This window comes from Oncorhynchus masou, chromosome 10, assembly GCF_036934945.1.
Source record: "Oncorhynchus masou masou isolate Uvic2021 chromosome 10, UVic_Omas_1.1, whole genome shotgun sequence".
Lineage (NCBI taxonomy): Eukaryota > Metazoa > Chordata > Actinopteri > Salmoniformes > Salmonidae > Oncorhynchus > Oncorhynchus masou.
In genome coordinates, this window is record NC_088221.1 from 44,314,164 (window position 1) to 44,340,040 (window position 25,877).

A 25,877-nucleotide genomic window follows, 5' to 3' on the forward strand; every position below is an offset into this window, starting at 1 on the left:
TACAGACTTCTTCAATTTCTTCTTACAAACTTCTTAAATATCTTCTTAAGATGGTTGTCGCTAGGCAGCCAATTTAGCTAGCTATCTAGCTACTAATGGCAATCTTGTTAACATATTTAATGCTGAGATTATTGTTCAAAAACATGTTCTTGGGTTTCAAATAATAAATACTAAAAATTTCAGATTAAACTTGTGAGTGAATTAAATGTTAAATTGCTTTTATTAGCTTATTCTCTCACTGCCCTGAGTTTAAGACAAGGGTACAGCTATCTTGGAATTAAGAACATTTCCAGGAGCTTTATTTTATTTTTGCTTGCTTAAGGAGAAACATAAGAAATAACACTAACATTTCCAAAAACCTTTGTGAGGACTAGCAACTTTGCTGAACTTTCTTCATAAGTCAATAGTGAAGGAAAATTTTTTGGCCCTGTACTAGAGTTTACGAGGCTGGTTAACTAGGTAGATAATGCTGGCTAGCTAGCTAGCACAGAGTTTGTAACATGCTAACAATGGCATGCTAACGATAGCTAGCTAATGACCACATAGAACAATGACGGTTAGTTGTAAAAAAATATTTGTAATAACGATAATCCATAATCGTAGGTTCCCAAAATCAAGCAAATGGTACTGAACTCATGACAAAATAATGTTTTGAAATTATAGTGGCTTTTTATATATATTTTGTGCTTAGTGACATTGTGAATATCATATTTTGGGCTTTTATGTATCTTGTCTGGTTTCGGCATGAGAAAATGACTGAAGTCCTAAATTCTCACAAGATACTGTGAGAATTTGCACACTCACGGATATGGAGCCTCAGACATAAAATATCCAGTCACTGATTAGGAGCCACTCCCTTCCCAAAAACCTTCTCAATTATATGTTAACTAGCCTATGCTTACCTGGCAGAATGATATTATAATTATTTTGAATCAATCCAGTGGATATTTTGTTTTGCAAGCTCTACCATCACGTATGCTACATAAACACAGCTAAACAACAGGCTCTTGCTAGGTGTGCTCTTAAATTAAAGAATAGCTACACCCTTAATCTAAATTTCCCAGACATCAAAAGTGGCCTCCTGGTGTGGTTTAAGTATTGTTGTGAACTTAGAACATCCAATGTAGTTGTTTTTATATTTAAAAAGTGTGATTTCTGAGAGTCAAAATCTGGGAAAAACTGGAAAAACAAAACTTTAATAATGTGGGCTATTAACGTAATTTTTCTGTTTGAATAAAATACATAATTTGAAGAACAAACATCATTGTGGCATCTCATATCTTGCTGTAAAACTGTAAATAAGACTAATCCCAAGACAGGTTAAATGTTAAAAAATGTTTAATGTTCTCTTAGATAAAAGTCCTGATCATATAGGCATATCTAAAACAACTAACAATATCTTTTTAAATTGTAAAGTCACATGTAAAGTCACATCTTTCTCAATAAACTCATTAAAGTATTCAATCATATAGCTGTGTATTTCTGATAGTCAAGTCATCAGAATGTACCAGAGGACACCAAAATAGTGCTCTTTTGGCAAAGAAATAACGAACCCATACCCTCATCCATACCCTCATCCACAATCTCATCCATACCCTCATCCACATCGACGGAGCCGTGGTGGAGCTTCAAGTTACTTGGTGTCCACATAACTGAGGACTTAACCTGGTCCTCTCACACCAGCACAGTTGTGAAGACGGCACTCTTCCCCCTCAGGAGGCTGACATGATTTGGCATGGATCCTCAGGAACTTTTACAGTTGCACCATCGAGAGCATACTGACTGGTTGTATCACCGTCTGGTATGGCAACTGCACCGACCTCGACCGGAAGGCCCTTCACAGGGTGGTGCGGATGCCCCAGCGCATCACTGGGGAACAGCTCACAGCAAACCAGGACGTACATCCCAGGCGGCTTTTGATAAAGGCCCGAAAAATGTCCAAAGACTCCAGCTACCCAAGACATGGACTGTTCTCCATGCTCCCGTCCGGGAGCCAGAACCATTCATCAAGGCTCAGACCAACAGACTCCTAAACAGCTTCTGTCCCATGGCCATAAGATTGTTAAATAGCTAACAGGTACTGCTCTCCCTCTCCTACAAACTGTCCATATGGACTCTGCCCATCCACGATTCTCTACACACACACACACACACACACACACACACACACACACACACACACACACACTTTATCTTTCACTCTTACTCACACGCAAACACAAATTTCTCATGCACACACTCACATACACCCTCACTCATACACTCATTACTGACCACACACACTTACACCACCTCACATCTACGCTGCTGTTATACTGATTGATGATTAGATGTATTAATAGCATTACACTCATTACACTCAAAGCATTACATTAATTGATTGTTGTTTGCCATTACCATTAGTAGCTAATATTTATCCTGCTACCGGTCACCATTACTCATATTTTTATGTATAAACACACCTCAACCACTCCAGTACCCCTGCACATTGAAAAAGGTACTGACACGGACCTGTATATACTTGTATTCTTGTGTTTCTTCAGCTTATAGGGTACTTGTTGTGTGTTTTTTATTATAATTATCTTTTCTATTATTATTTTATAGTTATTACTATCACTGCAGTGTAGGGAAAGAGCTCTCAAGGTTAACATTTTCACTATACCGTTTTACAGCTGTTGTATCCTGTGCATGTTGCTATTAAACTTCAAACTTTGGAACAGATGCCATTTAAACAATGCCCTTGAGATAAATAGCAGCTGCCAGTCCCCCAACCCTTAACCCACATTTGAAAAAGTGAAATGGTGTATTGAAGTCGTGCACTTTAGTTCAGAAATGAGCAATGAGGGTTCTGTTCTTGCTCCAGCGGGTGCGAGGGGAGTTAGAGCCTCCGGACTACAGTCCCAGCAAGCTTGGCTTAAGCCTGAGCACGTGTGTCTGATTTGCAGTTAATGGCATGTGTCTGCAAGAGACTCATAAACTTGACTTTGGCCTTCAACAAGAGTTTGTCCCAAGACATTATCACTAAGTTGCCTGTGAAGTGAAATACCACAGGGAGCAAAACAAAGACCTCTGATAGCCTCCGTTGTGCCTGAAAGTACTCGCTTTGACAGTGAACATTTACAAAGGAGCATTGTGTTTATTCTATAGATGTGAACGTTTACAGACATTATTTGTTGACATTAACAGATGTCCATTTTATTTACATATTTTTTTCATCAACAGGCTTTTTGTATTGCAGAAAGTTTAGTCTTGGAGAAACTGTAGAGAGGAGTGATGTACAGTATATGCCAGCAGCCGGACTGTAGAGCTTTGCTCCTCAAAGCAGGAAATCCCTTTGGCCTCGGATGATGCGACTGCCTCCACTGATTCCTATCTCCTTTGGCTAATAATGTACACTGCTCAAAAAAATAAAGGGAACACTAAAATAACACATCCTAGATCTGAATGAATGAAATATTCTTATTAAATACGTTTTTCTTTACATAGTTGAATGTGCTGACAACAAAATCACACAAAAATGATCAATGAAAATCAAATTTATCAACCCATGGAGGTCTGGATTTGGAGTCACACTCAAAATTAAAGTGGAAAACCACACTACAGGCTGATCCAACTTTGATGTAATGTCCTTAAAACAAGTCAAAATGAGGCTCCGTAGTGTGTGTGGCCTCCACTTGCCTGTATGACCTCCCTACAATGCCTGGGCATGCTCCTGATGAGGTGGCAGATGGTCTCCTGAGGGATCTCCTCCCAGACCTGGATTAAAGCATCCACCAACTCCTGGACAGTCTGTAGTGCAACGTGGCATTGGTGGATGGAGCGAGACATGATGTCCCAGATGTGCTCAATTGGATTCAGGTCTGGGGAACGGGCGGGCCAGTCCATAGCATCAATGCCTTCCTCTTTTTATTTTACTAGGCAAGACAGTTAAGAACAAATTCTTATTTTCAATGACGGCCTAGGAACAGTGGTTTAGCTGCCTGTTCAGGGGCAGAAAGACAGATTTGTACCTTTTCAGCTCGGGGATTCGAACTTGCAAACTTTCGGTTACTAATCCAACACTCTAACCACTAGGCTACCCTGCCGAACTGCTGACACACTCCAGCCACATGAGGTCTAGCATTGTCTTGTATTAGGAGGAACCCAGGGCCAACCGCACCAGCATATGGTCTCATAAGGGGTCTGAGGATCTCATCTCGGTACCTAATGGCAGTCAGGCTACCTCTGGCGAGCACATGGAGGGCTGTGCGGCCCCCCAAAGAAATGCCACCCCACACCATGACACACCATGCCACCCCACACGTTCTCCACGGCGTCTCCAGACTGTCACGTCTGTCACATGTGCTCAGTGTGAACCTGCTTTCATCTGTGAAGAGCACAGGGCGCTTGTGGTGAATTTGCCAATCTTGGTGTTCTCTGGCAAATGCCAAACGTACTGTACGGTTTTGGGCTATAAGCACAACCCCACCTGTGGACGTCGGGCCCTTATACCACCCTCATGGAGTCTATTTCTGACCGTTTCAGCAGACACATGCACATTTGTGGCCTGCTGGAGGTCATTTTGCAGGGCTCTGGCAGTGCTCCTCCTTGCACAAAGGCGGAGGTAGCGGTCCTGCTGCTGGGTTGTTGCCCTCCTACGGCCTCCTCCACGTCTCTTGATCTACTGGCCTGTCTCCTGGTAGCGCCTCCATGCTCTGGACACTACGCTGACAGACACAGCAAACCTTCTTGCCACATCTCGCATTGATGTGCCATCCTGGATGAACTGCACTACCCGAGCCACTTGTGTGGGTTGTAGACTCCGTCTCATGCTACAACTAGAGTGAAAGCACCGCCAGCATTCAAAAGTGACCAAAACATCAGCCAGGAAGCATAGGAACTGAGAAGTGGTCTGTGGTCCCCATCTGCAGAACCACTCCTTTTTGGGGGTGTCTTGCTAAATGCCTATAATATCCACCTGTTGTCTATTCCATTTGCACAACAGCATGTGAAATGTATTGTCAATCAGTGTTGCTTCCTAAGTGGACAGTATGATTTCACAGAAATGTGATTGACTTGGAGTTACATTGTGTTGTTTAAGTGTTCCCTTTATTTTTTTGAGCAGTGTATAATGATTCACCTAGTAAACAGTGTGCTTCACTGTGTTTATTAGTCATGTTTACGAGTCGCCTCGTCTTTCCTGCGTTCAAGCTGGAGTTTCAGTACTGTAAGCGGTGCACCACTATTGCTCACTGGGTTTCGAAACTATTCATGTTTTTATTAGCGTGTGTCATAAACCCAACTCAGAGGAAGCCATGCTCATGCAGGGCCTGCTAGCCAGGGTGACTGAAGTGATTCAGCCTGGGTTCAAATCAAATTTTATTAGTCACATGTGCCAAATTCAACCGTGAAATGCTTACTTACAAGCCCTTAACCAACAATGCAAAATTGAGAGTGGGGGGGTCAATGTAAATATTCCAGGTGGCCATTTGGTTAATTGTTCAGCAGTCTTCAGGCTTGGGGGTAGAAGCTGTTAAGGAGTCTTTTGAACCTAGACTTGGCGCTCCGGTACCGCTTGCCGTGGGGTCGCAGAAAGAACAGTCTATGACTTGGGTGACTGGAGTCTGTCGGTTTTAAAAACTTCCTGTTCCCCTTTGCTTCTTTCAGTGTTAGGAAATTCTTCCATTGTTACATGATTCAGGCTTTTTATTTCAGTGGATGTCACTCTTGCCAGGCGTTACAAGCATTACAAGCTTATGAAATTGAGCTATAATAGCATTAGGTCACAGACCCATATTGTGGCTAAGCTGTCTAAAGTTATGATGTGTCCAGTCTTTGTTGCTGTTGTGTTGTCATCGAATCAAATGTATTTATATAGCCCTTCTTACATCAGCTGATATCTCAAAGTGCTGTACAGAAACCCAGCCTAAAACCCCAAACAGCAAGCAATGCAGGTGTAGAAGCACGGTGGCTAGGAAAAACTTCCTAGAAAGGCCAAAACCTAGGAACAAACCTAGAGAGGAACCAGGCTATGAGAGGTGGCCAGTCCTCTTCTGGCTGTGCCGGGTGGAGATTATAACAGAACATGGCCAAGATGTTCAAATGTTCATAAATGACCAGCATGGTCAAATAATAATCACAGTAGCTGTCGAGGGTGTAACAAGTCAGCACCTCAGGAGTAAATGTCAGTTGGATTTTCATAGCCGATCATTAAGAGTATCTCTACCGCTCCAGCTGTCTCTAGTGAGTTGAAAACAGCAGGGAGGGAGGGAGGGAGGAGGGAGGGAGGGAGAGAGAGAGAGAGAGAGAGAGAGAGAGAGAGAGAGAGGAGAGAGAGAGAGAGAGAGAGAGAGAGAGAGGGAGAGAGAGAGAGAGAGAGAGAGAGAGAGAGAGAGAGAGAGAGAGAGAGAGAGAGAGAGAGAGAGAGAGAGAGAGAGAGAGAGAGAGAGAGAGAGAGAGAGAGAGAGAGAGAGAGAGAGAGAGAGAGAGAGAGAGAGAGAGAGAGAGAGAGAGAGAGAGAGAGAGAGAGAGAGAGAGAGAGAGAGAGAGAGAGAGAGAGAACTTAAATTTACACAGGACACTGGATAGAACAGGAGAAGTAATCCAGATATAACAGACTGACCCTAGCCCCCAACACATAAACTAGTGAAGCATAAATACTGGAGGCTGAGACAGGAGGGGTCAGGAGACACAGTGGCCCCATCCGATTATACCCCCGGACAGGGCCAAACAGGCAGGATATAACCCCACCTACTTTGCCAAAGCACAGCCCCCACACCACTGGAGGGATATCTTCAACCACCAACTTACGATCCTGAGACAAGGCCGAGTATAGCCCACAAAGATCTCCACCACGGGACAACCCAAGGGGGAGCGCCAACCCAGACAGGAAGAACACGTCAGTGACTCAACCCACTCAAGTGAAGTACCCCTCCTAGGGACGGCATGGAAGAGCACCAGTAAGCCAGTGACTCAGCCCCTGTAATAGGATTAGAGGCAGAGAATCCCAGTGGAGAGAGGGGAACCGGCCAGGCAGAGACAGCAAGAGCCTTTCTGTTCACCTTCACACTCCTGGGCCAGACTACACTCAATCACATGACCCACTGAAGAGAGGAGTCTTCAGTAAAGACTTAAAGGTTGAGACTGATTCTGCATCTCTCACATGGGTAGGCAGACCATTCCATAAAAATGGAGCTCTATAGGAGAAAGCCCTGCCTCCAGCTGTTTGCTTAGAAATTCTAGGGACAATTAGGAGTCCTGCGTCTTGTGACCGTAGCGTTTGTGTAGGTTTGTACGGCAGGACCAAATCGGAAAGATGGGTAGGAGCAAGCCCATGTAAGGCTTTGTCGGTAGCAGTAAAACCTTGAAATCAGCCCTTGCCTTAATAGGAAGCCAGTGTAGGGAGGCTAGCACTGGAGTAGTATGATACTTTTTTTGTTGTTCTAGTCAGGATTCTAGCAGCCTTATTTGGTACTAACTGAAGTTTATTTAGTGTTTTATCCGGGTAGCCGGAAAGTAGAGCAGTAGTCTAACCTAGAAATAACAAAAGCATGGATGAATTGTTCTGCATCATTTTTGGACAGAAAGTTTCTGATTTTTGCAATGTTACGTAGATGGAAAAAAGCTGTCCTTGAAACAGTCCTGATATGTTCGTCAAAAAAGGTCTCCAGAGAGTAACGCCGAGGTCCTTCACAGTTTTATTTGAGACGACTGTACAACCATCAAGATTAATTGTTAGATTCAACAGAAGATCTCTTTGTTTCCTGGGACCTAGAACAAGCATCTCTGTTTTGACCCAGTTTAAAAGTAAAAAGTTTGCAGCTATCCACTTCCTTATGTCTGAATCACAGGCTTCTAGCGAGGGCAATTTTGGAGCTTCACCATGTTTCATCGAAATGTACAGCTGTGTGTCATCCGCATAGCAGTGAAAGTTAACATTATGTTTTCTAATGACATCCGCAATAGGTAAAATATATAGTGAAAACAATAGTGGTCCGAAAACGGAACCCTGAGGAACACCGACATTTACAGTTGATTTGTCAGAGGACAAACCTTTCACAGAGAAAAACTGATATCTTTCCGACAGAAGATCTAAACCAGGCCAGAACTTGTCCGTGTAGACCAATTTGGGTTTCCAATCTATCCAAAAGAATGTGGTGATTGATGGTATCAGAAGCAGCATTAAGGTCTAGGATAGAGGTCGACCGATTATGATTTTTCAACGCTGATACCCATACCGATTTATTTGAGGACCAAAAAAGTAGATACCGATTAATCGGCCGATTTTTTTTACGTTTATTTGTAATAATGACAATTACAACAATACTGAATGAACACTTATTTTAACTTAATATAATACATAAATAAAATCAATTTAGCCTCAAGTAGAATATGAATAGGGTCCAGTATGCAGCTTGTCATCCAGTAAAGTGTTGTCATCCAAAGATTGTTTACCTGTAATGCTGGTATACACATTCATTTTACAACAAGGTACATCATCTCTCAACAATAATGATCACAATCAGATTTCCTTCTACAGAGACCACTGTAGTCATTTAGAATCAGCACAATAAGTACCTATTGTCTAACTAACCATAATGATCTTGTCTCCTTTCCCCTCAGCAAGAAATCTCCTGCTCCAGATGTGGTCAAGTCGAACCCATCCAAACGCCACCGGGATCGGTTGAATGGGGAGCTGGACAGGCTGACAGGCCTCCTACCATTCCCTGAGGATGTGCGCTCTCGCCTGGACAAACTCTCTGTGCTCCGCATCAGCGTCGGCTACCTGAAGGTGAAGAGCTTCTTCAAAGGTGAGTTTCATATCAAGTACCTGTCATGTACCAAATGAACCTCTCTAGGGTACGTGGGATGGTAGCGTCCCACCTCGTCAACAGCCAGTGAAACTATAGGGCGCCAAATTCAAAACAACTGAAATCCCATAATTAATGCATGTATTAATGCATGTATTTTACACCATTTTAAAGATACACGTGTTGTAAATCCAGCCACAGTGTCCGATTTCAAAAAGGCTTAACGGCGAAAGCAAACCAAACAATTATGTTAGGTCAGAGCCAAGTCACAGAAAAACCACATCAATTTACAGAAATACTCATAATAAACATTGCTAAAAGATACAACTGTCTCCTTAATGCAACCTCTGTGTCAGTTTTAGAAACTTCAGACTGTTTTCTATCCAAATCCACTATATATGCATATTATAGCTTTTATGGCTGAGTAGCAGGCAGTTTAATTTGGGCACGCTTTTCATCCAAAATTCCCAATGCTGCCCCCTACCCTAGAGAAGTTAATCAACCAGACAATTAACAACTTATATTCGCATCAAAGATCAGTGCAGTCTACGGATTACAAAGCAGTTAAGGAGAGAACTTGGTGAATAAATGGTGTTGTGTACAGTATGTCCTGTCAGTGTCAAAATAACCCAAAGAGAATAGACAGATGCAGTAAGAAACTAAAGCCTCTTGAGGAAATGTTGTGTAGTAGATTACAGTATTTAGCAGAGCATCAGCTGACCCAGGACATGTAAACATGACAACAATGACAAGTGGGTGGGCAGCAGGACAGCAACAGAGCGCAGACATTAGTAACCCTTGTGTAGTCTTAGCATTTTGCATACTCCCCAAGTCCTAAGGGTAAAAAATGACCGCCTTCACTAAAACCCTAAAATAAAGCAGCTTCTTTGAATTTTAAACCCCAAATCTATTTTGCATGAAGAAACAACCTGTCATTCATCACAAACTTTGTAAATATCTGGGTTTTTCCTCTTCACAGTGCAGAAAGACTGCATTTAAATCAGTGGACACCACTCGTTTTTATTACAACACACCTGTCATAATTGTTTTCTTTCCTATTACTTTATTATTGTTATTATTATTATTATTGCTCAAGGCACTGCATAGGTATAAACATACATTTTTAGGCAAGAGATAGCACTTGTATAGCCTAAGAAAGTACCAGAAATGTGAAAAAAGTTGTTTTGAATGCATTTTTATATTGTGATATATTCTTATATACTGTACAATGAGGAATTCAACTACAAAATACTAGTCTTCTCACATTTTTTGAACCATTGCCCCCACCCACAAGGTGTTTTAACAACAACAATAAATAAGAATAAAATAAGATAATAGATACAAAACAAAAACATGCTGAACATAAATCAATCAACTCTATTTAGCACATGTAGGACAGTATACAAGTGTGTGTGTGCATGAACTTTGCAGATATATTCCTCATGTGCAGCACATAGTGTTTGTTTTACAGTCCTTCTTTGGGGGACAGAATTGGCATCTCCTCCTCTTGCCTGCCCCAGCTGCAGCCTCAGGTGGATCAGGACAAGATTCAGCTCCCTGAATAGCTTTCACAAGCGCTGCAGAGGCTGCTGTGCGGGCAAGGCGCTCCCTTTTTTAAAAGTGCCTTTCCCAGCTGTAAAGGCCTCTCTCCCCCTTGTTGAGAAGAGTGCATGTTGGAGCTCAGGCTTGTTCTTTCTTACTGTGCCAACCATGGTGATCTTCCTCTTCATGAGAGGTGAAGAAATTGTCATATGTGACATTGTGCCCCTCAGTCCATCTGTCACATCAAGCACAACCCACATCCCCTGGTTCTTCTCCGGGCCTCCGCTGGTCGGCTTCCCTGTGTGGACTTGCATCTTCCAAGCGTAGCTGGATTGTGCGTTACAGGCCACCCATATCTTGATGCCATACTTCGCTGGCTTGCTGGGCATATACTCCCAGAAAGGGAGTATCCGTGTCACAAAAAACAATCACATAAATCACTTACATTACAGATATGAAAATAAAAACTTACCTCTGAATGGAACCAGTTGCTCATCCATTACTTCAGGCCCAGGGTTGTAGAGGTATGGCAGACGCTCCACCCACTTCTCCCAGATCTCTCTTATGGCCACCAGTTTGTCTCTCACACATCTTGCAGGTCTTGACTCACATTTATTAAATATTTATTTAAACCCTCCAAATTTGTCATCTCTAGGATGATTGTTTTGATGGCTGGTGTGATGAACATGTAAAATGTTGAGTCGATGTCCTGGGCATGGGCAAATGCATGTCTTGTGGGCCCTGGGGTCATCCTTATGACATTTTGTGCTGCCATCCTGCCTTGGTTGTCATATGGTGACAAGGACCATGTTATTATGCTGTTCTTTTTCAAAAATGTCTCTTTCAGCTTGGGTTATTTCTTCTTCATCTGAAGATGATGCATCGTGCTCTGGGTTGTATTCTTCCCCATCTTCTTCTTCAGATATTATTATTATTATATTAGATACCTCCTCCTCTTCAAAATCATTGTCCTCTTTTTTTCCTCCTGGACATCTGAATAAATCAGATCTACAACCTGTTGGGCACTGAAACGTGCACTCGTTGCTTCAGCAAAGAGAGAACTGGGGGGACTGTCATCTGCAGCACCTTTATAGTCTCTGACTGCATTCCCCATTAGTAACAATGCTTTCAATAAATATTTATTTTGTCTGACATTTTGTTTATTTTGTCTGTGAACTTGAGTCGTGTGGGGTCGTAGAGGGGAGATGCTGCACATTAGTTTTGTCTGATTTCAATCAGTAGCGCACACAATCTCAATTTCTCATGTGTGTGTCTTTGTGGTTTTTGTGGTGTGTGAATGATTTTATAACTGCCTGGTCAAAAATGACCCTAACAGACTGACTACACCACTCAAGTAGCGTGCACGAGCTTTGCAAAATAAATGTAGAAATCTATATTATTAAATTATTGCACCCACACTGCTCGCGCGCACCAACGAGCGTCTGCATTGCCAAGGGTTAAAATAGATAGATTTCTGCTGCAAGTCCTGCCTCTCCCATCTCCTCATTGGTTATACCCACGTGGGTGACTGAAAGACGAACAAGGTCAGTGGCGGTAATGCACCTAATTTATCAAAGTTGCCAATCGCCATATTAAGTCATGAGAAGAAAAGGCCTAGAAGGACGAGAGATGATTCGGTTGACTGTTTTATGTGTGGATTAATTGTTGGAGTAGAGGACCTTGTGCATTTCAGGTAAAATAACAATGTTTATATCCCAGGACAAATTAACTAGCAACAGCAAGCTAGCTAGCTAAATTGCCATAAAGGTTTAATGCTTTTTTGACCAGTGCCCAAATTAATGTAATTGGTTCAGAGTTTGTTTTGATATTTTAACCTGCGTGTCGTGATCTCATTTGGTGTGGGGGGGGACAAAATAAATGTATTCACGATGGCGCACACTTGCAGCCGGTTTGGGTTCCGTGTTAGACAATCTTTTTACCCTCTAGGAAAAGTCATCAAATTTCAAGTTGAAAAAATATTATTTCGGGGGGTTTCTCTGCTGTTACACATAGTGGTGGGTTATTGTTTGACCCTTAAGATGACACAAGGGATAAATCAAGATGTTGGTTGTCTAACCTGAGTCACCCAAATGTTTGGAGCCTCTGGGTTCATTGTTACTTTCATATCAGACCACAACAAACTTGTCTCTAGTAATGCACTTGGTTAGTAGACCACAAAATAGGATGATTTTTATTATACTGTATCATTTAAATGGATTACTGTACATCAGTGAATCTCTCTGATACGTCATGGCTGTGATGGGGAACATGGCAACAAAAATAGTTAAATAAACGGGCTGTGGAGAACATGATTCCTGAACCAAAATAATTGTTTAAAAAAATACTCATAGCAAAATACTCCAATCAGCATCTGTCTTGCTTGGTTAACCATGTCTTAATGGTCCTTCTATCTAACCATTTCTATGAATTTCCCATCATCAAATCTTTAACTCTTTTTACCATCTGTTGTTGTGGTTGATGATAATCGATAGGAGAAAGTCCTCTGTCCCCAGAGGAGAACCCTTTGTAGAACTATTTTTGGTACTAGGTATAACCCTTCTGGGTTCCTTTCCACAGAGGGTTCTACCTGGAACCAAGAAGGGGCCTCCTATGGGGACAGCTGAAGAACCCTTTTGTGACCCTTCCATGTTCCATGTCGTTGTTGCTCCCCCCCCCCATACACACACACACACACACACTTATCCTGTGACTAGGACCAAGACACTGACATAAACCAAATGTTTGGTTCTAAATTATACAGAACAATGTCCAGTGACTCATAAGATGACTCATCATTGAAAAACCAACTCCAACACCCTCAACATGTCAGCCATTAAGGGTTAACAGACATCAAAGCCAGAGTGTTGGCAGATGACTTGCTGAGTCAGTTATCTTGGCACCTCTGGCACCGCCACCATATCCTCTCAGTCTCCATGTCCTTTTCCACTCTCAACCCTGCACAACTCTAGACGATGGTGTATATGGGAAGTTATATCTGTACAAACAACCAATGGCTTGTTTATTCACATTCTCATTGAATCCTCAGTAACTCAACCTCTATTGCCATAGGCACCAACATGAGGTGCTGAAGGGGGCTGGGCAATGGTTTACGAGGTGTTAGAACTATCCCTCTCTTCCCACACTGTATTTAGCTCAGAAATTTGCCTGGGCTGTGTACAGCACAAGGCTTTGCTGATGTTAAGAATGGGTAGGCGTCGCTAGTGTTGAACGAGTGCAGCTCATCTTCAACCAGAGGAGATTACATTCCTAAAGATAGTTAACTCCTGCCCATACATCTTAGTGCCCTCTCACCCCTTTCGCTCCCACACAAGAGACAGTCACGCCAACAGGCTCATTCTCAGAGACAAGTTCTTATCTCAACTTTGCATAGGGTAAGTGTGTGACTTGGTGATTCATACATGGCTAGTCATGTCTAATTTCACAGATGAGCTATGAAGGAATGAAGTATGATTCTGGTCTGTTGAGGTGGATAAATAGGAGAATGATAAATATGTCTGTGAGGGAGATTATGCCCTATCTCTTTCTCGCTCTCTTTTTCTTTATCTGTCTCTATCTATCTGTCTGTCTCTGAGGTGTGTTGTTCCTCTGTCATTTCTTTTTCACTTTTTTAAAAGTAGAACTGCACTTCCTGATTTGGCCATCTTTTTTTCATCAGTGCTAATTTAAAAGATGCTCACGGCCATGACTGAGGGCAAACAAGAGTTGTCTTTGGGGAGTGGTTTCATGTGGGTGGTATTTTGGGGTGTGTCTTTGCCATTCCATCACACCAAACAATAGCTAATTCGGTTATATGTGGGCTAAAGTAGAGAATAAGAAGCTAACAGAAAGTTAAGCCGGCGCTGACCTTGTGTTTACCAAGCTGACAGCAGCTAGCTAGCATAATAGCTAGCTGCAGCTGGCTAGCCTATCTAATGATAGCTAGCTGATATTTCTTTGTCAAATCAGAATTATGCCAAGATAGACGTGTTTGTGTGGGTTCCTCCTGCACACTCTGCTCCCTAAAGAGTAATGTGACTGGATGAAAGACCCACGCCTCCCTACACACTCCTACTGGCACTGTGTGACCCACAACTCCCTACACACTCCTACTGGCACTGTGTGACCCACAACTCCCTACACACTCCTACTGGCACTGTGTGACCCACAACTCCCTACACACTCCTACTGGCACTGTGTGACCCACAACTCCCTACACACTCCTACTGGCACTGTGACCCACAACTCCCTACACACTCCTACTGGCACTGTGTGACCCACAACTCCCTACACACTCCTACTGGCACTGTGTGACCCACAACTCCCTACACACTCCTACTGGCACTGTGTGACCCACAACTCCCTACACACTCCTACTGGCACTGTGTGACCCACAACTCCCTACACACTCCTACTGGCACTGTGTGACCCACAACTCCCTACACACTCCTACTGGCACTGTGTGACCCACAACTCCCTACACACTCCTACTGGCACTGTGTGACCCACAACTCCCTACACACTCCTACTGGCACTGTGTGCCTTCGACCACGGGGAGGATCTTTTACAACACACACACACACACACACACACACACACACACACACACACATCCAATGTCAACACACATTTGTGCAGCTTCAAGGGCACTGGACCCGTTCCGTCCCAGGTTTTTTTTCTCCTGACACTGTGAGGCGACTTCCCCGTTATTATCATGTGCTGGAGGAACAGACAGATGGTGACACTGCAGCGATGAAACGGCATTCCCATGCTGCTATGAGTGGCATGTTTACGGGCATACAGCACATGCCAATGTTACCCCGAACACTTTGACCCCCCTATGGCATCCACAGGTTATGGACAAGCTGCACCTGAAACGAAGCACACCTGTCTCAGCCCCAGCTGGTCAACAAGTTTAAAGAGCATAGTGTCCATGCCAATTTAGCCTTGCATGACATCATGTTTTAACGACCAGGCTGGTCAACTTTTAATCAGAGCTCAAAGGGTCTCGGTTGCATTGATTTTCATTCTTAATTTGATATGAGAGAACAATGGACGCAAGGTAATTTATACACTTGGCAATATCAGATGGTCCCTACTGTCTTATGGTCCCTACTGTGAAGTAACCAAAGAGCTTTGATATCGTTCATTGTGATATCGTTCATTGTGATGTCGTTCATTGTGATGTCGTTCATTGTGATGTCGTTCATTGTCTTATGTTTCCGTCGGACGGGTTGAATTCCCAGAGACCGTAGTATTGTATTGTGTTATGTAGTGTAGTTGGATATCTCAAAGGGGTCAGCGATCACAGAAGAGTATGCACTTAGAACAGTAGCAAAAAGAATCATGAGTTTTCATTGTATGTTTTCTGGTGCAAACATTACACATGGCACCATTATATAATACAACATCATATAATATATTTATCTTAGCATCCCAGGAGCACAATAGTGAGGCATACATGTACAGTGCCTTGCGAAAGTATTAGGCCCCCTTGAACTTTGCGACCTTTTGCCACATTTCAGGCTTCAAACATAAAGATATAAAAATGTATTTTTTTGTGAAGAATCAACAACAAGTGGGACACAATCATGAAGTCGAATGACATTTATTGGATATTTCAATTTTTTTTAACAAATCAAAAACTGAAAAATTGGGCGTGCAAAATTATTCAGCCCCCTTAAGTTAATACTTTGTAGTGCCACCTTTTGCTGCGATTGCAGCTGTAGGTCGCTTGGGGTATGTCTCTATCAGTTCTGCACATCGAGAGACTGAAATGTTTTCCCATTCCTCCTTGCAAAACAGCTCGAGCTCAGTGAGGTTGGATGGAGAGCATTTGTGAACAGCAGTTTTCAGTTCTTTTGGATTCAGGTCTGGACTTTGACTTGGCCATTCTAACACCTGGATATGTTTATTTTTGAACCATTCCATTGTAGATTTTGCTTTATGTTTTGGATCATTGTCTTGTTGGAAGACAAATCTCCGTCCCAGTCTCAGGTCTTTTGCAGACTCCATCAGGTTTTCTTCCAGAATGGTCCTGTATTTGGCTCCATCCATCTTCCCATCAATTTTAACCATCTTCCCTATCCCTGCTGAAGAAAAGCAGACCCAAACCATGATGCTGCCACCACCATGTTTGACAGTGGGTATGATGTGTTCAGGTTGATGAGCTGTGTTGCTTTTACGCCAAACATAACGTTTTGCATTGTTGCCAAAAAGTTAAATTTTGGTTTCATCTGACCAGAGCACCTTCTTCCACATGTTTGGTGTGTCTCCCAGGTGGCTTGTGGCAAACTTTAAACAACACTTTTTATGGATATCTTTAAGAAATGGCTTTCTTCTTGCCACTCTTCCATAAAGGCCAGATTTGTGCAATACACGACTGATTGTTGTCCTATGGACAGAGTCTCCCACCTCAGCTGTAGATCTCTGCAGTTCATCCAGCGTGATCATGGGCCTCTTGGCTGCATCTCTGATCAGTCTTCTCCTTGTATGAGCTGAAAGTTTAGAGGGACGGCCAGGTCTTGGTAGATTTGCAGTGGTCTAACACTCCTTCCATTTCAATATTATCGCTTGCACAGTGCTCCTTGGGATGTTTAATGCTTGGGAAATCTTTTTGTATCCAAATCCGGCTTTAAACCTCTTCACAACAGTATCTCAGACCTGCCTGGTGTGTTCCTTGTTCTTCATGATGCTCTCTGCGCTTTTAACGGACCTCTGAGACTATCACAGTGCAGGTGCATTTATACGGAGACTTGATTACACACAGGTGGATTGTATTTATCATCATTAGTCATTTTGTTCAACATTGGATCATTCAGAGATCCTCACTGAACTTCTGGAGAGTTTGCTGCACTGAAAGTAAAGGGGCTGAATAATTTTGCACGCCCATTTTTCAGTTTTTGATTTGTTAAAAAGGTTTGAAATATCCAATAAATGTCGTTCCACTTCATGATTGTGTCCCACTTGTTGTTGATTCTTCACAAAAAAATACAGTTTTATATCTTTATGTTTGAAGCCTGAAATGTGGCAAAAGGTCGCAAAGTTCAAGGGGGCCGATTACTTTCGCAAGGCACTGTAGTATACAGGTTAGAGGTCGACCAATCATGATTTTTCAACGCCGATACCGATTATTGGAGGACCAAAAAAGCCGATATCGATTAATCGTCACGATTAAAAAAAAATAATAATAATAATAATATGTATTTGTAATAATGACAATTACAACAATACTGAATGAACACTTATTTTAACTTAATATAATACATCAATAAAATCAATTTAGCCTCAAGTAGATAATGAAACCTGTTCAATTTTGTTTAAATAATGCAAAAACAAAGTGTTGGAGAAGAATGTAAAAGTGCAATATGTGCTATGTAAGAAAGCTAACGTTTCAGTTCCTTGATCAGAACATGAGAACATATGAAAGCTGGTGGTTCCTTTTAACATGAGTATTCAATATTCCCATGTAAGAAGTTTTAGGCTACCTAGCCAGCCATTTGACTTCAGTCACACCAGCCTCATCTCAGGAGTTGATAGGTTTGAAGTCATAAACAGCGCAATGCTTGACGCACAACGAAGAGCTGCTGGCAAAACACACGAAAGTGCTGTTTGAATGAATGTTTACGCTCAGTCAGATACTTAGATACTTGTATGCTTGTATGCTCAGTCAGAATATATGCAACACAGGACACGCTAGATAATATCTAGTATTATCATCAACCATGTGTAGTTAACTAGTGATTATGATTGATTATTTTTTACAAGATAAGTTTAATGCTCAGCTAGCAACTTACCTTGGCTTACTGCATTTGCGTAACAGGCAGTCTCCTTGTGGAGTACAACGAGAGAGAGGCAGGTTGTGGAGTGCAACGAGAGAGAGGCAGGTTGTGGAGTACAACGAGAGAGAGGCAGGTTGTGGAGTGCAACGAGAGAGAGGCAGGTTGTGGAGTGCAACGAGAGAGGCAGGTTGTGGAGTGCAACGAGAGAGAGGCAGGTTGTGGAGTGCAACGAGAGAGAGGCAGGTTGTGGAGTGCAACGAGAGAGAGGCAGGTTGTGGAGTGCAACGAGAGAGGCAGGTTGTGGAGTGCAACGAGAGAGGCAGGTTGTGGGTGCAGCGAGAGAGAGGCAGGTTGTGGAGTGCAACGAGAGAGAGGCAGGTTGTGGAGTGCAACGAGAGAGAGAGGCAGGTTGTGGGTGCAACGAGAGAGAGGCAGGTTGTGGGTGCAGCGAGAGAGAGGCAGGTTGTGGAGTGCAGCGAGAGAGAGGGCAGGTTGTGGAGTGCAACGAGAGAGAGAGGCAGGTTGTGGGTGCAACGAGAGAGAGGCAGGTTGTGGAGTGCAACGAGAGAGAGAGGCAGGTTGTGGAGTGCAACGAGAGAGAGAGGCAGGTTGTGGAGTGCAACGAGAGAGGCAGGTTGTGGAGTGCAACGAGAGAGAGAGCAGGTTGTGGAGTGCAGCGAGAGAGAGAGGCAGGTTGTGGAGTGCAAGAGAGAGAGGCAGGTTGTGGAGTGCAACGAGAGAGAGAGAGAGCAGGTTGTGGAGTGCAACGAGAGAGAGAGGCAGGTTGTGGGTGCAACGAGAGAGAGAGGCAGGTTGTGGGTGCAACGAGAGAGAGGCAGGTTGTGGAGTGCAACGAGAGAGAGAGGCAGGTTGTGGAGTGCAACGAGAGAGAGAGGCAGGTTGTGGAGTGCAACGAGAGAGAGAGGCAGGTTGTGGAGTGCAACGAGAGAGAGAGGCAGGTTGTGGAGTGCAACGAGAGAGAGAGAGAGGCAGGTTGTGGAGTGCAACGAGAGAGAGAGAGAGGCAGGTTGTGGAGTGCAACGAGAGAGAGAGGCAGGTTGTGGAGTGCAACGAGAGAGAGAGAGAGGCAGGTTGTGGAGTGCAACGAGAGAGAGAGAGAGGCAGGTTGTGGAGTGCAACGAGAGAGAGAGCCAGGTTGTGGAGTGCAACGAGAGAGAGAGAGAGGCAGGTTGTGGAGTGCAACGAGAGAGAGGCAGGTTGTGGAGTACAACGAGAGAGAGGCAGGTTGTGGAGTGCAACGAGTGCAACGGTCGCCATAATCACTAGTTATAACTACACATGGTTGATGATAGTTTATCTAGCGTGTCCTGCGTTGCATATAATCGATGCAATCATTGGACGACTGTACCTAAACATAAACACCAATGCCTTTCTTAAAATCAATACACAGAAGTATAGATTTTTAAAACCTGCATATTTAGGTAAAAGAAATTGCATTTTACGTAATTATGACATAACATTGAAGGTTGTGCAATGTAACAAGAATATTTAGACTTAGGGATGCCACCCGTTAGATAAAATACCGAATGGTCCCATATTTTACTGAAATAATAAACGTTTTGTTTTCGAAATGATAGTTTCAAGATTCGACCATATTAATGACCAAAGGCTCCCATTTCTGTGTGTTATGTTATAAAATCCATCAAGGATCTCTCTGTACTTTGCTCTGTTCATTGTTCCCTTGATCCTGACCAGTCTCCCAGTCCCTGCCACAGAAAACTTCCCCACAGCATGATTCTGCCACCACCATGCTTCACCGTAGGGATGGTGCCATGTTTCCTCCAGACGTGACGCTTGGCATTCAGGCCAAAGAGTTCAATCTTGGTTTCATCAGACCAGAGAATCTTGTTTCTCATGGTCTAAGAGTCCGTTAGGTGTCTCCAAGTGGGCTGTCAAGTACCTTTTACTGAGGAGTGCCTTCCGTCTGGCCACTCTACCATAAAGGTCTGATTGGTGGAGTGCTGCAGAGATGGTTCTGGAAGGTGCTCCCACCTCCACAGAGGAACTCTGGCAGAGCTCCAGAGTGACCATTGGGTTCTTGGTCACCTCCCTGACCAAGGCCCTTCTCCACCAATTGCTCAGTTTGGCCGGGTGGACAGCTCTAGGCAAAGTCTTGGTAGTTCCAAACTTATTCCATTTAAGAATAATGGAGGCCACTGTGTTCTTGGGGACCTTCAATGCAGCAGAATATTTGTTGGTACCCTTCCCCAGATCTGTGCCTCGACACAATCCTGTCTCAGATCTCTATGGACAATTCCTTCGACCTCATGGCTTGGTTTTTGTTCTGACATGCACTGTCAACTGTAGGACCTTATATAGACAGGTGTGTGCCTTTTTTCTAAGTCATGTCCAATCAATTTAATTTACCACAGGTGGACTCCCAAGTTGTAGAAACATCTCTAGGATAATCACTGGAAACAGGATGTACCCGAGCTCAATTTTCGAGTCTCATACAAAGGGTCGGAATACTTATGTAAATAAGTATTGTTTTTTTAAATAAATTGCAAAAATGTAGAAAAACCTTGTTTTTGCTTAGTCATTATGGAGTATTGTGTATAGATTGATGAGGGGGTGGAAAATTATTTAATCCGTTTCAAAATAAGGCTGTAGCGTAACAAAATGTGCTACTTGGGCGAGGCAAGAACCTTTGTTTTGTAGAGGTCTTGTCGTTTGTTATTGAATCATGATTAACTGATAATCAGTCCAAGCTGATTTGTGTAGAACTCTTTAAACTCCAGATGTAATTAACCTGTCAACGCAATATCAACATATCCAAGAGAGGCCATTTTATTGAAGTGGCAGGTTGTATTCCACTCACTCAGTGGTTTGCCTTTCAGTATAGCTTGAGAATCCATCGTTTTAATTATGTTTTCATCTCTACTAACCGAATTTGGTGTTCTGATCCCACTGCTGACACCATACCCCCCTTTTCTGACTTTTTGTTGGATCCGAAGAACATTAGACGTTGGAACAGGCACACCATTCTGCCCAGGACACAGGCATTAAGATTGGTCCCAAAAAACAATCCAGTTTGATTTGAAGTATAACCTGGGTAACTAACATACAGTAAGAAAGGGCATAGTTTATGATTAGTTATCTTTTGACCTGAGGGAGGCAGGATGGTGGTCAAACCTTCAGTAGATCCACTGATGTTGTCCTCCTTCACCCTCTCACTGCCGTTGTCCTCCTTCACCCTCTCACTGCCGTTGTCCTCCTTCACCCTCTCACTGCCGTTGTCCTCCTTCACCCTCTCACTGCCGTTGTCCTCCTTCACCCTCTCACTGTCGTTGTTCTCCTTCACCCTCTCACTGCCGTTGTCCTCGTTCACCCTCTCACTGCCGTTGTCCTCCTCCCTCTCATTGTCTGCCTGTGTGTTGCTTTTTGCTCTTTCCAGGCTGGCCTGCTACCATGGTTTATACTCTTGACATTTAACAAATTCCACCGATGATCACTCTGTTGTTTTTTAAAGCTATAATCAACAGACTATGACCCAATTCAGAGCTTTATAGAGAATTGTCAGGCAATGAGAAACATGGAGGATGCATTAGTGTTTCTGTGAGTCATATCTCTCAAGGCATTGAAGAATTGTGAAATATCAACAACAAAATACAAGCTAGGCAAGATGACACCAATTCCCCCTCCTTTTAGAACAGCAAAGAATTCAGAGGAAAACAAACAACATTTTGTGATGCTAACAAGCATGACATAACAAGGAGACCCTGTTTTGGGAGAACGGTTATATTTTGTCTGATGTGGCTGTGGGGGTACCATGGAGGTCGCGGAGTTAGCGTAGCAGTTAAGAGCGTTGGGCCAGTAGCCTCTGCTGAGTGCCCAACAATGTTCCGGTTTTCATGGAAAATAGAAAACAGGCCTGTGACTTGACTTCCACTTATGGACATTAAACAAGGTGACACTCCATCTTAGCTCCTCCTCCACATTTACCGGATTGGTTCAAACAGTGCTGAAGAGAACCTCCCCCGACAGTTTTTTTCTTCTTCTTTTGGTCAAGACCAGTATGTAGGGGATCTAGTTTCAGGCATTTATGCCTGCTATGTAAGGTTATTGGGCCAGTAACCGAAAGGTCGCTGGGTTGAATCCCCAAGCCGACTAGGTGAAAAATCTGTCTGTGCCCTTGAGCAAGGCACTTAACTCTAATTGCTCCTGTAAAGTTGCTCTGGATAAGAGTATCTGCTAAATGACTAAAATGTAAATGTAACAATCTAACATGGCTCACATTGACCCCATTCTCTTCTCTGAAAGGGAAGGTCACAGAAGGAATATAAACCACCATTACCACTCACACCCTATCAAGCATAATACCCTCCACTATTACTCACCACCATCACTATCTGATCAGAGGGGCTAAATGTAGACAGGACATATGCAGTGACTTTGGAAAGTATTCAGACCCGTTGACTTTTTCCACATTTTGTTACGTTCCTTATTCTAAAATTAATTAGATTGCTTTTATCCCTCATCAATCTACACACAATACCCCATAATGACAAAGCAAAATCAGGTTTAGACATTTCTGCTAATTTATTAAAAAAAATTTAATTAAATATTTTAAACATTTACATAAGTATTCAGACCCTTTACTCAGTACTTTGTTGAATAACCTTTGGCAGTGATTACAGCATCGAGTCTTCTTGGGTATGACCCTACAAGCTTGGCACACCTCTATTTGGAGAGTTTATCCCATTCTTCTCTGCAGATCCTCCGAAGCTCTGTCAGGTCTCTCCAAAGATATTCGATTGGGTTCAAGTCCGGGCTCTGGTTGGGCCACCCAAGGACATTCAGAGACTTGTCCCGAACCGTTGCCCTCAATCTGAGGTCCTGAGCGCTTTGGAGCAGGTTTTCATCAAGGATTATTTTTTTTTTCAATTTAACTAGGCAAGTCTGTTAAGAACAAATTCTTATTTACAATGACGGTACAGTGGGTTAACCGCCTTGTTCAGGGCAGAACGACAGATTTTTACCTTGTCAGCTCGGGAATTCGATCTAGCAACCTTTCGGTTACTGGCCCAACGATATAACCACTAAGCTACCTGCCAGGCTCTCTGTACTTTTCTCCGTTAATCCTTCTCTCGATCCTGACTAATCTCTGTTACTGAAAAACATCCCCACAGCATGATTCTACCACGACCATGCTTCATCGTAGGGATGGTGCCAGGTTTCCTCCAGACGTGACACTTGGCATTCCGGTCCAAAAAGTTAAATCTTGGTTTCATCAGACCAGACAATCTTTTTTCTCATAGTCTGAGAGTCTTTCGATGTCTTTTGGGACACTCAAAAGCAGGCTGTCATGTGCCTTTTACTGAAGAGTGGCTTCCGTCTGGTCACTCTAACATAAAGGCCTGATTGCTGGAGTGCTGCAGAGATGATTGTCCACCTGGAAGGTTCTCCAGAGAGGAACTCTCGAGCTCTGTCAGAGTGACCATCGGGTTCTTGGTCACCTCCCTGACCAAGGCCCTTCTCCCCCGATTGCTCAGTTTGGCCGGGCGGCCAGCTCTAGGAAGAGTCTTGGGAGTTTCAAACTTCTTCCATTTAAGAATGATGGAGGCCGCTGTGTTCTTGGGGACCTCCAATGCTGCAGAAATGTTTTGGTACCCTTCCCCAGATCTGTTCCTCAGCACAATCCTGTCTCGGAGCTCTACAGATAATTCCTTAGACCTCATGGCTTGGTTTTTACTCTGACCTGCACTGTCAACTGTGGGACCTTATATAGACAGGTGTGTGCCTTACCAAATCATGTCCAATTAATTGAATTTACCACAGGTGGACTCCAATCAAGTTGTAGAAACATCTCAAGGATGATCAATGGAAAAAGGATGCACCTGAGCTCAATTTCGAGTCTCATAGCAAACGGTCTGAAAAGTTCTGGTATTTCTGTTTTTAGTTTTAATACATTTGCAAAAAAAAAATAAAACCTGTTTTTGCTGTGTCGTTATGGGGTTTTGTGTGAAGATTTTAGAATAAGACTGTAAAATAACAAAATATGGAAAAAGTCAAGGACTATACGGCACTGTGATAAAAGGCAGAATATGTTTCCTTTCCTTACAGTCATAACAGGAAATAACAAAATATGATTCATGTTCCTCTGGTCATAACAGGAAGTAACAGATGATTCCTTTCCCTGCTGTCATAATAGGAAGTAATAGAAGATGTTTCCTACCCTCCTGTCATAACAGGAAGTAACAGAAGATGTTTCCTTTCCCTCCTGTCATAACAGGAAGTAACAGATGATTCCTTTCCCTGCTGTCATAATAGGAAGTAATAGAAGATGTTTCCTACCCTCCTATCATAACGGGAAGTAACAGAAGATGTTTCCTTTCCCTCCTGTCATAACAGGAAGTAACAGATGATTCCTTTCCCTGCTGTCATAATAGGAAGTAATAGAAGATGTTTCCTACCCTCCTGTCATAACAGGAAGTAACAGATGATTCCTTTCCCTGCTGTCATAATAGGAAGTAATAGAAGATGTTTCCTTTCCCTCCAGTCATAACAGGAAATAATAGAAGATGTTTCCTTTCCCTGCAGTCATAACAGGAAGTAACAGAAGATGTTTCCTACCCTCCTGTCATAACAGGAAGTAATAGAAGATGTTTCCTTTCCCTCCAGTCATAACAGGAAGTAACAGGAACATTAATCATTAATGAATGAGGGATGGCCTTATAGGGAAGCTGGCTCACACCATTGGCTCTCTCTGTGTCGTTATACCCACCCTTTCCTGCACACCTGCGTGAGAATAGAGAGATCTGTGTTCTAGATCTGCTACAACTGAATGTTTTCAAATCAAGATAATATTCCCGTATGCATAGCTGGCATGGTTTCATTTCTCTTTCTGACGCTGTGCCGCCAACCCCCTCCCCCCACTACCCTGCCAGCCCCTCTCTCTCTCTATGACAACATATTGCACGTTCCTTTATTCTCATTAACTCACTTTCTTGCACAATTTGACTTTCATCTGACTGTCAGCTGCATTAAACATTTTCTCTATTATTCTCTATTTTAGAGCTCCTTTCAGTCTTGTAAGAGCTGGTACTCAGTATCTCTTTCTGGTTAGCACGGTCTCCCTGGATATCGCGCTCTCTCTCTCTGGCTAGTGCGGTCTCTCTGGCTAGTGTGGTCTCTCTCTCTGGCTAGCACGGTCTCCTGGCTATCGCGGTCTCTCTCTCTGGCTAGTGCGGTGTCTCTGGCTAGCGCGCTCTCTCTTTCTGGCTAGCGCGCTCTCTCTTTCTGGCTAGCATCATCTCTCTTTCTGGCTAGCGCGCTCTCTCTTTCTGGCTAGCATCATCTCTCTTTCTGGCTAGCACCCTCTTTCTTTCTGGCTAGCACCCTCTTTCTTTCTGGCTAGCACCCTCTTTCTTTCTTTCTTTCTTTCTGGCTAGCACCCTCTTTCTTTCTTTCTGGCTAGCACCCTCTTTCTTTCTTTCTGGCTAGCACCCTCTTTCTTTCTTTCTGGCTAGCACCCTCTTTCTTTCTTTCTGACTAGCACCCTCTTTCTTTCTGGCTAACACCCTCTTTCTTTCTGGCTAGCGCAGTCTCTCTTTCTGGCTAGCGCGCTCTCTCTTTCTGGCTAGCATCATCTCTCTTTCTGGCTAGCGCGCTCTCTCTTTCTGGCTAGCATCATCTCTCTTTCTGGCTAGCACCCTCTTTCTTTCTGGCTAGCACCCTCTTTCTTTCTGGCTAGCACCCTCTTTCTTTCTGGCTAGCACCCTCTTTCTTTCTTTCTGGCTAGCACCCT

General features: G+C 43.3%; 1 protein-coding gene across 1 annotated transcript in view; it reads left to right on the plus strand.

The window, feature by feature from the left end:
- LOC135547664 (aryl hydrocarbon receptor-like) overlaps positions 1-25,877 on the plus strand; it is an 86,152-nt gene that overhangs the window by 19,083 nt on the left and 41,192 nt on the right. Inside the window, exon 2 of the mRNA XM_064976854.1 lies at positions 8,602-8,789. Coding sequence (XP_064832926.1) covers positions 8,602-8,789 — 188 coding nt within the window. The remainder of the gene's footprint in view (positions 1-8,601; positions 8,790-25,877) is intronic.